The 15,249-nt window shown below is 35.0% G+C and overlaps 1 protein-coding gene across 1 annotated transcript in view; it reads left to right on the forward strand.

The window, feature by feature from the left end:
* Positions 1 to 4,828, forward strand: part of LOC132559220 (uncharacterized) — a 115,894-nt gene extending 111,066 nt beyond the window's left edge. The window contains exon 7 of the mRNA XM_060223840.1: positions 4,545 to 4,828. Within this exon, the coding sequence (XP_060079823.1) occupies positions 4,545 to 4,828 (284 nt within the window). The remainder of the gene's footprint in view (positions 1 to 4,544) is intronic.
* Positions 4,829 to 15,249: the final 10,421 nt, after the last annotated feature.

Genomic DNA, 15,249 nt, shown 5'->3' on the forward strand with positions numbered 1-15,249 from the left:
TGTTAGAGACATGCAGTCTGTGAGACCAAACAGAGCTGTATTGTGAGAGACATGCAGTCTGTGAGACCAAACAGAGCTGCATTGTGAGAGACATGCAGTCTGTGAGACCAAACAGAGCTGCATTGTAAGAGACATGCAGTCTGTGAGTCCAGAAATACATTGTGAGAGACATGCAGTCTGTGAGACCAAACAGAGCTGCATTGTGAGAGACATGCAGTCTGTGAGACCAAACAGAGCTGCATTGTGAGAGACATGCAGTCTGTGAGACCAAACAGAGATGCATTGTGAGAGACATGCAGTCTGTGAGACCAAACAGAGCTGCATTGTGAGAGACATGCAGTCTGTGAGACCAAACAGAGCTGCATTGTGAGAGACATGCAGTCTGTGAGACCAAACAGAGCTGCATTGTGAGAGACATGCAGTCTGTGAGACCAAACAGAGCTGCATTGTTAGAGACATGCAGTCTGTGAGACCAAACAGAGCTGCATTGTGAGAGACATACAGTCTGTGAGACCAAACAGAGCTGCATTGTGAGAGACATGCAGTCTGTGAGACCAAACAGAGATGCATTGTGAGAGACACACAGTCTGTGAGTCCAGAACCGCATTGTGAGAGACATGCAGTCTGTGAGTCCAGAAATACATTGTGAGAGACATGCAGTCTGAGACCAAACAGCACAGCAATGTGAGAGACATGCAGTCTGTAGAGATATGGCATATTTGCCATTCTGTTTCCACTTTGCCTCCTCAACCATAAGTTATATTGACATATTGAGTCACATTGTCAGAGCAGTCAACGAAAAACATAAATCCCTTCAGGGATGCTATTATTTCAAACTAACCAATGTCTCTTTGAAATCATTGTAACCCATCAGCAACACTAGTCCAAGTTCGTAACAAAAAATGTAGCACTCATTTTTTTTATTTTAACATGATGAATGCAGTGATAACTAATTCAGAATGGCGACTCCCATTGGTACTGTTTAGATGCTAATTTTTCATTGATATCTATGTGAGATCAGTGAAATGGGATATAGCTTTCTGTCTCTTTCTGTTTTTTCTAAGAGCATGGTTGTCATTTGAAATAAACATTTGTGAATGTTTTCCAATTCCTGACTGTAGTTTATCAACAAGCATATATCTTAATACTATTTGTCACATGCATAATAACATTGAATTATACATAATATTTCTGATTTATGTATATACATTTAGATAATAGCACTATTTTATTGATGGTATCCATCAAATCTTGAAATAAACCCATTGAAATCATGACAGGTGCATTTAGAAATTTGCCTAAAACAAGGAAATCATTTAAATGAATGTTGATGTGTTAACTCATATTTAATATATATCGGTATTAGTCATGTCCATAAAGTTAGTTTGAGACTAGGCTGTAAAACTGTACCCTCAAAACAAAGTTACATCAAGGTTACTGAGACTGGGCTGTAAAACTGTACCCTCAAAACAAAGTTACATCAAGGGTACTGAGACTGGGCTGTAAAACTGTACCCTCCAAACAAAGTTACATCAACGGTACTGAGACTGGGCTGTAAAACTGTACCCTCAAAACAAAGTTACATCAAGGGTACTGAGACTGGGCTGTAAAACTGTACCCTCAAAACAAAGTTACATCAAGGGTACTGAGACTGGGATGTAAAACTGTACCCTCAAAACAAAGTTACATCAAGGGTACTGAGACTGGGCTGTAAAACTGTACCCTCAAAACAAAGTTACATCAACGGTACTGAGACTGGGCTGTAAAACTGTACCCTCAAAACAAAGTTACATCAACGGTACTGAGACTGGGCTGTAAAACTGTACCCTCCAAACAAAGTTACATCAACGGTACTGAGACTGGGCTGTAAAACTGTACCCTCAAAACAAAGTTACATCAAGGGTACTGAGACTGGGCTGTAAAACTGTACCCTCAAAACAAAGTTACATCAAGGGTACTGAGACTGGGCTGTAAAACTGTACCCTCAAAACAAAGTTACATCAAGGGTACTGAGACTGGGCTGTAAAACTGTACCCTCCAAACAAAGTTACATCAACGGTACTGAGACTGGGCTGTAAAACTGTACCCTCAAAACAAAGTTACATCAAGGTTACTGAGACTGGGCTGTAAAACTGTACCCTCCAAACAAAGTTACATCAACGGTACTGAGACTGGGCTGTAAAACTGTACCCTCAAAACAAAGTTACATCAACGGTACTGAGACTGGGCTGTAAAACTGTACCCTCAAAACAAAGTTACATCAAGGGCACTTAGGCTGTCTTTGTGGCCATTGATCTGAGCTTCTCAGAAATATAAATATCCTTATATCCTTACCAAATAAACAATTGCTTTTAAAGATTAAGCAAAGAATTTCACCACTTTTTGTGAGTCGCATTGATTAAGATTTTGGTGAGGCAGCTCTTTAGTAAACAATCATATTCTGTACTGTAAGAACTAAATTATTGGTCCATTATCATGTTCTTTAATTCCTTTTTCAAATCCACTCAAATATGACTTCACAGAAAGGAGAAATTTTGCCAGTTTGAATGGCAAAAAGGCTTTTGATAAACAAGTGCAGTTGTTGCAGACTTTTCTATGTATTTACTCAATGTCATCAAAGAAAGGAAATCACTGACAAGTTAATAAGAACAGATTTCTTGAGTTATAAGCCTCTGACATGCCAAGAGTTCAAAAGTTTTCTTCGAATATTGAAGGTTTTGTTCAATCATGTCTGTTTGATTTCATGGCGTAACTACAAAACCTACCTTTAAAATGGAACAACATGCACTGTTTGAAGTTCTTAAGACAATCAATAACTCGGCGCCATTCAATATGTATCAATGAGTGATGGTCTGAGCCATGATTGATCAATTGTACCATCAGGAATTTCAATGGTGTTAAGTAAGTGGGAATTTCAATGGTGTTATGTAAGTGGGAATTTTGATGGTGTTAAGTAAGTGGGAATTTTGATGGTGTTAAGTAAGTGGGAATTTTGATGGTGTTAAGTAAGTGGGATTTTTGATGGTGTTAATTAAGTAAGTGGGAATTTTGATGGTGTTAAGTAAGTGGGAATTTTGATGGTGTTATGTAAGTGGGAATTTCAATGGTGTTAAGCAAGTGGGAATTTCAATGGTGTTATGTAAGTGGGAATTTTGATGGTGTTATGTAAGTGGGAATTTTGATAGTGTTCATTCAACTAAAAATGCCATGTCTATGCCATGAAATGACTAGAGCAAACGGTGTAACCCTTGGTAACCCCTCATACAAACAATTTCATGTCCCCTACCATCAAATGGCCAGGACATATAATGTAACCCTCGGTAACCACTCATACAAACAATTTCATGTCCCCCACCATCAGATGGCCAGGACATATAATGTAACCCTCGGTAACCACTCATACAAACAATTTCATGTCCCCCACCATCAGATGGCCAGGACATATAATGTAACCCTCGGTAACCACTCATACAAACAATTTCATGTCCCCCACCATCAGATGGCCAGGACATATAATGTAACCCTCGGTAACCACTCATACAAACAATTTCATGTCCCCCACCATCAGATGGCCAGGACATATAATGTAACCCTCGGTAACCACTCATACAAACAATTTCATGTCCCCTACCATCAGATGGCCAGGACATATAATGTAACCCTCGGTAACCACTCATACAAACAATTTCATGTCCCCCACCATCAGATGGCCAGGACATATAATGTAACCCTCGGTAACCACTCATACAAACAATTTCATGTCCCCCACCATCAGATGGCCAGGACATATAATGTAACCCTCGGTAACCACTCATACAAACAATTTCATGTCCCCCACCATCAGATGGCCAGGACATATAATGTAACCCTCGGTAACCACTCATACAAACAATTTCATGTCCCCCACCATCAGATGGCCAGGACATATAATGTAACCCTCGGTAACCACTCATACAAACAATTTCATGTCCCCCACCATCAGATGGCCAGGACATATAATGTAACCCTCGGTAACCACTCATACAAACAATTTCATGTCCCCCACCATCAGATGGCCAGGACATATAATGTAACCCTCGGTAACCACTCATACCAACAATTTCATGTCCCCCACCATCAGATGGCCAGGACCTATAATGTAATCCTCGGTAACCACTCATATGAATAATTTGATGACCCTATCATCATAATAGCTGTCCTGTCATTGTTTTGTCATCATTTCTAGGTATTTGTAGGATTTGGTTTTTGCTCTTTTACTCTTTCTTAGAAAATTGATCAAACATTTTGCTTTTTGCCAGATAAATATGGTCAATTAAGATTCCAGTACTTATCCTGAAATAAACAAAGGGCCAACATATCAACAGAAAAAAGTGTTCTGTTCTTGTAATAGAGGAACGACTGGATTTACTACAGAGCATGGGCTTATCATTGTAAACAGAACTTGTGGACAATTGGATGTCTTAATTTAGAATAATTTTTCTGCTACATATATTCATAAGGTAAAAATCTTAACTTTTCTCATAAAATTCTTATCACATTTTCAGGCCGCCAGGTTCCATTTGCTGGTCACATGCACCAAGGATACTACCCCATGCAGCCTGTGTTCCAGTCGCCAAACCACAGCGCCATCTATTCAGCGTATCGTGAAGGATTCACAAACTCTGCTAACAGCGCATACTCCTCACATTCACAATCACAGCCACCATCATATCATCGCTCATGTACGCCGACAAGCTCTCGGTCGGGAAAGTCCAATCGTTCTAATAACAGTACAAGTGTCACTTATAGTCAAGGCACCGACAAGGTTTCACTTCCTGTCAACTTATAGCACAAGTCCTTTCCAGACATTTCACTAGGTTGAAGGTTTTCATTCTCTATTGTGAAAGAGATTTCATTATTGGTTGATAGTTATATTTAATGGAAATTAGTTCTCTATGATTCAACATTTAGTGATTTATCCCTCGGAAAATGTTTTAGAAGGAGTTATTTCCCTTGATGAGTGATTCGGGGATGAGGCAACTTGTTTTTGCTTGGAAGTTTTCTTCAAGGTATGAGAGCTGGAATATTCTAGAGGATGGATACTGGATTTGTCAGTGATTGTTTTTATTCAAACAAACACATGTACATATAGAACGCCATCAAGAGTGACTCCCCTTTGGATTGATTATGGAATATTTCAAATGCTGTGTACATAATGAGTGCATTGGATCTTTTATCTGAAGTAAATTTCCCCATGGAAGAAACAGCCATGAGAATAAGATATAATATCAGATGTTTTTCTACTTAGAATCTGTCATGAAAATTATCTACAGGTAGAATGTAATCAACCTTAATTGTGTTTCCGTGAAGTAGTGATCTCCCTAGGACAAATGATACACTTACACCATGTGACATTGGTTTTTACAGCAAAGTTGTGGATATTTTGTTCTATTTATTTAAACGTATACCAATCATTACCCTCTCTTGAGAAAAAAGATTTCTTGATGAAGGTTAAAATAACTAATATTTCAATGTACACTGCCAAATGTAAAAAGTCTTCAGATGATTAATTTTAATAAGACCACTGTGTATTACACTGTTACAACATGTTTACCAGCTACTCGCTGTAATTACGTAGGAAAAACTGGTACCCAGGAAATCTGTTGCCAAGGAATAGCTGGTACACAAGAAATCTGATACCAAGCAAAACCTGGTGCCAAGGAAAAGCTGGTACCCAAGAAATCTGGTACCAAGGAAAAGATGGTACCCAGGAAATCTGTTGCCAAGGAATAGCTTGTACACAAGAAATCTGATACCAAGCAAAACCTGGTGCCAAGGAAAAGCTGGTACCCAGGAAATCTGGTACCAAGGAAAAGATGGTACCCAGGAAATCTGTTGCCAAGGAATAGCTGGTACCCAGGAAATATGTTGCCAAAGAAAAGCTGGTACCCAGGAAATCTGGTACCAAGGAAAAGCTGGTACCCAGGAAATCTGGTGCCAAGGAAAAGCTGGTACCCAGGAAATCTGGTACCAAGGAATAGCTGGTACACAAGAAATCTGGTGCCAAGGAATAGCTGGTACACAAGAAATCTGGTGCCAAGGAATAGCTGGTACACAAGAAATCTGGTGCCAAGGAATAGCTGGTACACAAGAAATCTGGTGCCAAGGAAAAGCTGGTACCCATTAGATACAGAACTACAGTAGAGACTGTGGCAACCACATAATCAATGGATATCAAAGTTCTGAGCTTTGTATTGCTTTTCTCATGATTCATAATTTGATAGCTTGATGTTTATGTAACGACTTTACACAAATTTCAAACATACGTATTTTGTAAACTGTAGAATTTGTGTCAAAACTATCATTAATGCTGTAGACACCTAGAACAAAACCTTCACAATGTTGGAATATATAGATAGTTATGTAAGGATTTTTTTTTAACTTACCTCATTTAATTTCAAAGTTTTTGAAAAGACAAGATTGATATAGTGGAACCAATAATCTTAATCTTCTTCATTAACATCAATAAATGAGATTACAAATTTCTGTCAAAAATGGATTTTAAGGAAAATTAATAGAACAAGTCAATTTTCCCTGATTTTAAAATAGGTTTTATATTTATTTGTCAAAGCTGGAGTACTGGAGATGATTTGATACTGTCAGAAATTAAGTTACATAAATTTGTAATTGAAACTCCAAGTCAGTTTGGGGTGTAAGGAGTAGTATGTACAAAACATAAAATAGTGCTACCTTTAAGCTTTTGATGGCGTCTTTCCCAAACTTTGAGCCTTGTTGAACATTAAACCACTAAATTTCTGACTGCTTAAGCCTTAAGATATTTGAGTGATGACACATTTCAAAATTATATTGCAGATCATTTTATGGATTTTAGATATCACAACAACACCATTTATCATATTTTGTGTAGTACAAAATGATTTACTCATTTTGATAAAACAACACCATTGGTCGATGTTCAGATTGATTGAATAAGGCCCTCATACAGATAATGCTGAAAAATTAGGTATGAACCATGTTTGAGTTAGTATTAGGTGTGAGACAAGGCTCCTTTTTGAGACCTTGTATTTCTACTCTAAATTATGAGTTAATGAAGTGGTGTGAGACAAGGCTCCATTTTATAGACACAAGCTTTCAACACCAGATTTTATGTTAGTGTATTAGGTATCCAGTACCAACATAGCATCAGTCTGGTGTTTCATCCATCTGGTCTTAATTATCCTAACACTTGGTAGGTGTAATGAAAGTCTATATATGTGGTGTGAAAGATGTATCAGTTTCATAGCAAAGAATTTCACATCAGTTTATCAAATAATCTTTGAGAAAAAATGTAAAAGTCATAACCAGCAAATAGCTTGTTATCACAAATGAAGAAACCATTGAAATTCCTTAGGTAACATCTACAGATATAAACAGATCAAACAAAACCATGTCTTAAAACAAAATTATAAAAGCTGTGATGTCCAGAATTTGGTCACCTGTACAGATGTTTTAGTATTCAATCATTATAACATATGAGTGTTATTTTGTTTTACTAGAGCAGCAGATTTTGAGTAAAAACTTATCGATGTTTATAATTTTCTCCAAACTAATACAGATATTCACACTGTCTTATCCAAGTTGCAATCCAATTCCAAAGAGTGTGTTATGACTTGAGAAAGAAATTTAACATGCATATTTTTTCAAGATATTTTAAAAACTGATGAACATTAAATTTTTAATTAGCTGTACCATATTTGATTATATTTGTAAAGGTATGCTGTTAGAGCATTCTGTATATACTCCATCCTCAACATTCCAGGGGTAATGATCACTTTCCTTCTCTGTACACCTGAAACAATTGATGGCAAAATAGCCGATACAGGTGAAGTGATACGATTGGTCATTGGTGGAGAGCAGGTGTCCGGAGAAAAAAAACCGACCAACCACAAACTGATACTCTTTTTTAAAGATTACAAAGAGAAACACCCAACTTTGATTCTAGTAAAACATACTGTTAAACGAACTGAACATTTGTCTGATATACATCAAAAGATTAAACTTGTTTTTTTCGTCTGGTCCACAAGGTTTTCATAAGAAACCGTCGATTTTGTTAAGAAATGTTCCATGTTCCAAGAGTGCATAGAGTGATAGCGAGTGTAACCCTGGAGTATCAAGGAGGATTTATATGCTAGAAGAAATTGTCTCAAAGTTTCCATAAGGAAGCCAATTTATAGAAATGTGTAGCTAATGTTAATTCTATTTATAAACATGTTTGAATTATATAGGAATATCAACAAAACATCACTACATTTGTAACGACAGATTAAGGCACAACATCTCTCCATTTTATTTAAATATCCAAACATAGAAGTAAGGTTACACATCACAATGAAATGTACCTTGCTAGGAACCTGTCTTTGATATTTGAGTTTTCTGTTCCAGGAAGTTAAGGGAAAGTTGTTTTCCAGAATATTGACGGCCCTTGTGCTTTTCTCATTACTTAAGCTTGGGAATTGGTATAATTTTATTTCAATTTCAAGAATTTGTTATTTCAACTTTGCGTGCTGATTGCCCAAATAGTGATAGCCATGAATTACAAACTTGCCCTTTGAATATTGTACTGAATGGACTTTTGTTAAATGGATTTTAATTCTGAATTGTAAAATTACCAGGTTTTGTTTTGAGTGGACAGATTTTTTTTGTTTGATGAAAGGTTGTACATGTCAATGTTACCATTGTCTCCCTTGTTGTATTTTCAATTACAAATTTTCATTGAATCAATTTGATTTGTGAGAAATATTTGAGATAAAATTGTCACCTGTATTGTTTTCATCTCTATATTTATGCATCCACTTTCTTATATAGTTGTTGTCTGTTTCAGCATTCGTATCATTTTCATTCCCCCTCCCTCTCCTTACCTTTTTTCTTTCTTTAATTTTTTAGATATTTTAATCCATATGTCATCTCTTTACTCATAATCTGCCAAACTTTTCTATCCATATCAGGAATCCAAACTGTTTTCATGACTCCTTTTATATAACATCTCACTCAACCGTGATTTTAATCATTTGATCCTAATCCACATTTTGTATATCATCATACTTTTGTTATCCAGATTGTTGAATTCCAAATGCATCTTAGTACAAGTTTTTATTTTCAATATTTAATCAGAGTATTGTGCCGATCAACTTTGTAATTATATATAAATGGCAAATGTCTTCTTTTTTTTGTAATGTAATATTGTGTTCCTCCTGACTAGTTTGATGGTTTATTGAAACTATGTATGACAGTAATCACAGATACAAATACCTAGTAACAGTTCCCCATGTGTGACAGTAATCACAGATACAAATACCTAGTAACAGTTCCCCATGTGTGACAGTAATCACAGATACAAATATCCAGTAACAGTTCCCCATGTGTGACAGTAATCACAGATACAAATACCTAGTAACAGTTCCCCATGTGTGACAGTAATCACAGATACAAATACCTAGTAACAGTTCCCCATGTGTGACATTAATCACAGATACAAATACCTAGTAACAGTTCCCCATGTGTGACAGTAATCACAGATACAAATACCTAGTAACAGTTCCCTTTGTGTGACAGTAATCACAGATACAAATACCTAGTAACAGTTCCCCATGTGTGACAGTAATCACAGATACAAATATCCAATAACAGTTCCCCATGTGTGACAATAATCACAGATACAAATACCTAGTAACAGTTCCCCATGTGTGACAGTAATCACAGATACAAATATCCAGTAACAGTTCCCCATGTGTGACAGTAATCACAGATACAAATACCTAGTAACAGTTCCCTTTGTGTGACAGTAATCACAGATACAAATACATAGTAACAGTTCCCCTTGTGTGACATTAATCACAGATACAAATATCCAGTAACAGTTCCCCTTGTGTGACAGTATTCACAGATACAAATACTTAGTAACAGTTCCCCTTGTGTGACTAGGTTAATATTGTATCCGGTAAGTAAACCACCCAATAACAAAGAGTATCACACTGTGGCTGATAATTATGAAATAATAGAGTTAACTATAACATATACATGATGTACATACATAGATAATAAAGGAAACAACAATGAGCCATTAATAACACCCCAATATGGAACACCATTAATACATGTAAAAGTTGAACTTTCGCTTATGAATTCTCATTTCTATTGTCAGTTTTTTTACAGTTTAGTCATATACACAGCTTACATAAAGCCTTTGTGTGTGCCCTTATATTCAGTCAGTGACAGGATACAGGCAGAATATGCCAGATGTCAATGAATTGTGTTTTTTTTTTTTTTTTAAAGACAATGACATGAATTAATAGCGTGATACATATACCTCAGTATTTCTTACCTGTTTCAATCAATTAGATTTGTAGGTTTGAATGCCGTGAGCATTATACCTGTAGGTTAAAGTTGAGTTTACATGTAGTATTATTGTGTTCAATCTACTTACCTTGAAAGATAATGTTTCTGCCATAGTGTCTTTATTCATTGTAAATTAAAATTCCATTAAGATTTAGAGTTTTTTACATCAGAACTGTTATTTTTTATTAACTATGTGACATATAACAACATTTTTTAGAAATACTTCTTTATTGACTCAAAATAATTCAGATGCTAATATCGTTCAATAAACCATTGCCTTCACGTTTACTCCAAAGTTGTTCGATGTATTCCAAATCCAGTTGTTTGTTTGGGGGGCTTGAAAAGAATACCATAACAAGTTTTTTTTATATATATATGTATATGTATATCCCAAGCAAGACATTTTAATCGGAATGAGGAAAATGTATAATGTTGATTTTTTGTGATTTGCCATTCTGCTGAGTGTTGTGTCTCATTAATGCATCATCAAGGATGTCAGGTTGGACTCTGACAATCTTGTTTGCTCTGCTATTGATAAATAAATCCTGCATACATGATGTGGAAGCATGAAATGGAGGGTATCTTCATTGTCATACATTTATGTGAGCTGTCTCCATTTCATTGTTGTAGGAAATCAACTTTGTGTGTTTTAATTTTCCATTACTTACTATCAATGTGTATTTTTGCAAAGACTACAAGCTTAAAAGATTCTAGTGGATGAAATATAGACAAAGATATCTTACTGAAATGTTACTTTTTAAATATGTTTATTTTCAATTGAATAGACCCTCTTATATATTATACACTATGTCAGAGTTGTGACTTATTGTGTGCTGATAATGGTACAACACGGCCTTGATATGGAAATGTGAAGGTCACATTAATTGATGGCCAAACTTTCATTTTAACTGGTTTTTCAACAATTCAATGTTTTTTTGATTTAGTTCCTCATCAGCAAGTCAGATGACTTTTTATTAAATTTGGTCTATCCCATTTTATTTTTTATCTTTTATTTATATTTTTCCAAGATCATTGTCACCCGTGAATCTGATTTACAGTTTAGAGATGTTATCTATTTGTTATAGTTTTACGCTGAACAAATCTGAACAAAGTTTGTGTAAAGAATTCGACTGATTATAGTAATGAATTATTTGGCTAAACTTTTGAAATATTCTGTAGACATATAGAAAGTACAGTACCTAAAAAGACATCAGAACCAAGACCTTGGTTTCTAGATAAAAACCAACAGTTATCCCTTCAGCTTTGTCACATTCTCTGCAGTATTGTAGTATTTTTTATTCTCTAAGAATTCCATAACTAGGATCTCTCTGCACTTAATATAACACAAAATGTGAAACCAGATGATAATATGATGACGATCAGCATATATTGTCAGAACTGTTCAGATTTGTCCTTGAACTAACTGGTATAGCGAGGAAAAGCATGGACCATTCAAAATTAGTTTTCATGTATTAATTTGAATGCAGGTGCTATAAATTCATTTTCAATTATGCTTTGGCTGAGTATCTTCCCTCATCCACTTCTCCATTAAGGATTTAAACGACTAGAAGGGTAATTAATATGTTGTAGTCTGTAACTATTGGGAGATATTGAAACCGTTCCTCCGTGTCCTGTTTATCACATGGAACATGTTGCTGTCCACAACTATTACTGAAGGGATCAAGCACATATCTTTATATAAATCCCTAGTTTCTCTTCTGAGCAGTCATCAGTGCAGTATGTTGATAAATGAGTTCAATCGTCCACACTGGGGAAAGGTGTATATGGGCCATTTTTTTATCATATCTCCCACATATTCAATGGTATTTGTGTCATTTATGAAAAAGTGAAATTCTTTCACTGAATTTTTTTGACAACAGGAAAACATGTTTGTTGGTACAGTTTGGATTTGAGTCATTGCTATAAATTACGGGGGTAAAAATTGCATTTCGTACAAAATCAACACATGTGCACACATTTTTTAATTTGTTTAAGGACATTACAATGTTAGCAATACAGACAGGTCAGAATACACATCAAAGTATGAAGAAAAAGAAAATAATAATTTGCTTTGTCTAAATGACTGGAAAAATCTTTCACAATTTATAAATCCTCACAAACCAGTAACAGATCTTGCCATATTTAAAGCCAAAGCTTTTGACAAAATGTCTTTTTGATAATCTCCTTCCCTGGTCATATATTTTTCATGAAGTTGTTCCTTCAGTGTAAATTGGTTTCACAATGATTAATCACAGAAATAATGTATTTTGACACAAATGTGAGAAAGATCTCCCTTTACTTAATGTAGATCTCAACTTTTGGTCATTTCGTTTTAAAATTCTAATTAGCCAGCTAAATGAGTACGAATTACAATATATTTACATCTACCATTTGGTTAGGAATTTTATACAATTTTATCAAACAATTTTCAGAAATTCCAGCAAAGTAGAATCAATTTCCATCATATAACTGTTGATTTGCTATCATTTATATTTCATGTACATGGAAACACCACACCCTGCCTTTTAAGCTTAATGATAGCAGATTTCAGAGACAAGCATTACGTTACAAAAACGTGATGTCTCCGTTAAATGATTTATGCATTGGTACAGATTAAGAATCATTACCAGTTGTTAGCAAAGGATATTAGGCATGTTGTATCCATCGGCCTTAAATTAGTGTAGAATGATCCAAAGAAATGTTTCCTAATTAAATTTGATGGCAGCAACTGGCAATATATCAACCTTACATAAACTCGAGGATATTGTTAAGGACCTCCTCCACTTTCATACTGCTGCTGAAAGCTAATGAAATGAAGCATCCAATATTTGTTTCTTCCACAAAAAATTATCACATTTATCATAGTTTTTTTTACCTAGAGTACTAACTTCAGTCATGCTTTGTTATCTTATTCTATGTCAGAACATGTTTTTAACCTTTGGAGTTCAACAGAGCGTTATATTTAAATAACTTGAGAGACCCACTGAAGCTTAATCTCCCTCTCCACAGAATGTAAATATCGTTACTGACTTATCAGTAATTGAAATAGAAACTATATGTTTGGGATCAAAATCGTCCATTAGTTTGAACTTATCTCATGGTATTTAATGGAGATACAGGGAAACTAATCGCTACCAAAGTAGATTGATTATGCTGACTGAAGTGATAATGACACAAATCTGTTATCTAGATTTGTAAAAAAAAAACAAAAAAAATCAATGCTGACAAAATCTAGGTGGTAAGTTCTCGTACAAAAATCTTGTCTTTGATGTTTCCATTCAGTAGAAAGTCATTAGAAACATGAAATCTCGACATGTTTTGTTTTTATCCCTTACAATAAGAAATCGGGTAAAAGTGCTGTTTATGTTTGGGTCATTCGACCATTTGTAGCTACATATTCAGGTATAGCAATTCTGACGAACGAAGTACATTTTACTGTACAAACACTTGAACGAGGATGTCAAAGAATATACTAGTAATATTCCTAATGACAGAAAAAAAGTTAATGATGAGCTTTGATGTTGTGTTTCTGTGTGTAAGTATCAGTCATATAAGATAACTACAGCAACACTCTAGGTATTACCTACTCTGTAGACATACTTAAATGTATTCTGAAAGCAGACAACAAATTTCTCTGTAGCCATAGGGGTATTTCAGTTAATTATGTTTTATACAAGTTCCTCATAATTAATTTTTTCTGCTATTTTCTCCTGCAAGTGACTGCCAGAAATAGGAATTTCAAAGTAAAAATTCACCTGTAAAACCTCTTTTAAACAAAACCAATGACTTGATTTCAAATCATATTAAGCTGTTAATCTAGCTTGATATGAAGTCAGCAATAAGTTATCTTTATGTTAATGGAGACAAACCTGTCAATTGCATTACATATTTAGTTAATCAGGTTGTATGGTGTAGTATATGGGGAATGACTAGGGGTGTATCACTCCTCATCACTCCTCTATCCTGTACGTGTAGTGTTATCATTGCCAGTTATTCTATACATTGCACTTGCTGCATAGTTGAAAATAAGCTGTGTTCTGTCACGATGGAATAAAGAACATATTGACCCTGAAGTGCTCCAAGCTGCCATCACCTGTGAGACGATAATTTTGTAATGTGTAATTTTTTTTAAATTTTTTCCCCGCAATGTCATAAAATATCAATTCTGCCAGATCCTGAGATGCTGGGTAAGTGATAATTTGTGTGAGCAATCTTATATTATCTTATCAGTTTTTGGCCAAATTTTCTTGTGGCATACTACGTATACAGGCTAATTTATCTCAATTTTTTTCTGAGTCCTACAAGATAAATATTCACCAGAATAAAAATGTGCTGTAAATATACAGTTTACCAGTGAACGCATCATCATTCTGAACTTAGTCTTATGAGCAAGAATTTTCTCATGGTTTTTATCTGTATAGTTGAAGTATTTCTACATTAAAGTAAGGCAATTTGAACAAAGTTACCTAATTCCTGAACAGCGGATATGCAAGATGTTTGATTTTCTTTATCATTAAGTTTATATAAACAGCTTTTTAAGAGATTGGCACCTGCATCATTCGACCTTTATCTTAATTCTGTGCTATGTATATAACACAAACACCAACTTGATTAAAACTTTATTTTATCTGTAGATTGTCTAGGCTTGGACCATATCCTTCATATTTCTTTATACAACATACAAGCAGATAGGGAGGTTTCAAAATTGGAATTAAAGGGAGACAACTGAAGGGAAACAAATATTCATAGTTAATAATATTCTCCTTTCATGAATAATCAAGTGAGATTTAGGGATAACTGTATTTGAAATAAGGTCTTCAAAACCCTTTTCTTTTTGTCATATTTTTTTTTCTTTTTAATTTTCAAAACTTCATC

This window comes from Ylistrum balloti, unplaced genomic scaffold (assembly GCF_031769215.1).
Source record: "Ylistrum balloti isolate Yb309-2 unplaced genomic scaffold, AGI_CSIRO_Ybal_v1 Utg370876, whole genome shotgun sequence".
Classification (NCBI taxonomy): domain Eukaryota; kingdom Metazoa; phylum Mollusca; class Bivalvia; order Pectinida; family Pectinidae; genus Ylistrum; species Ylistrum balloti.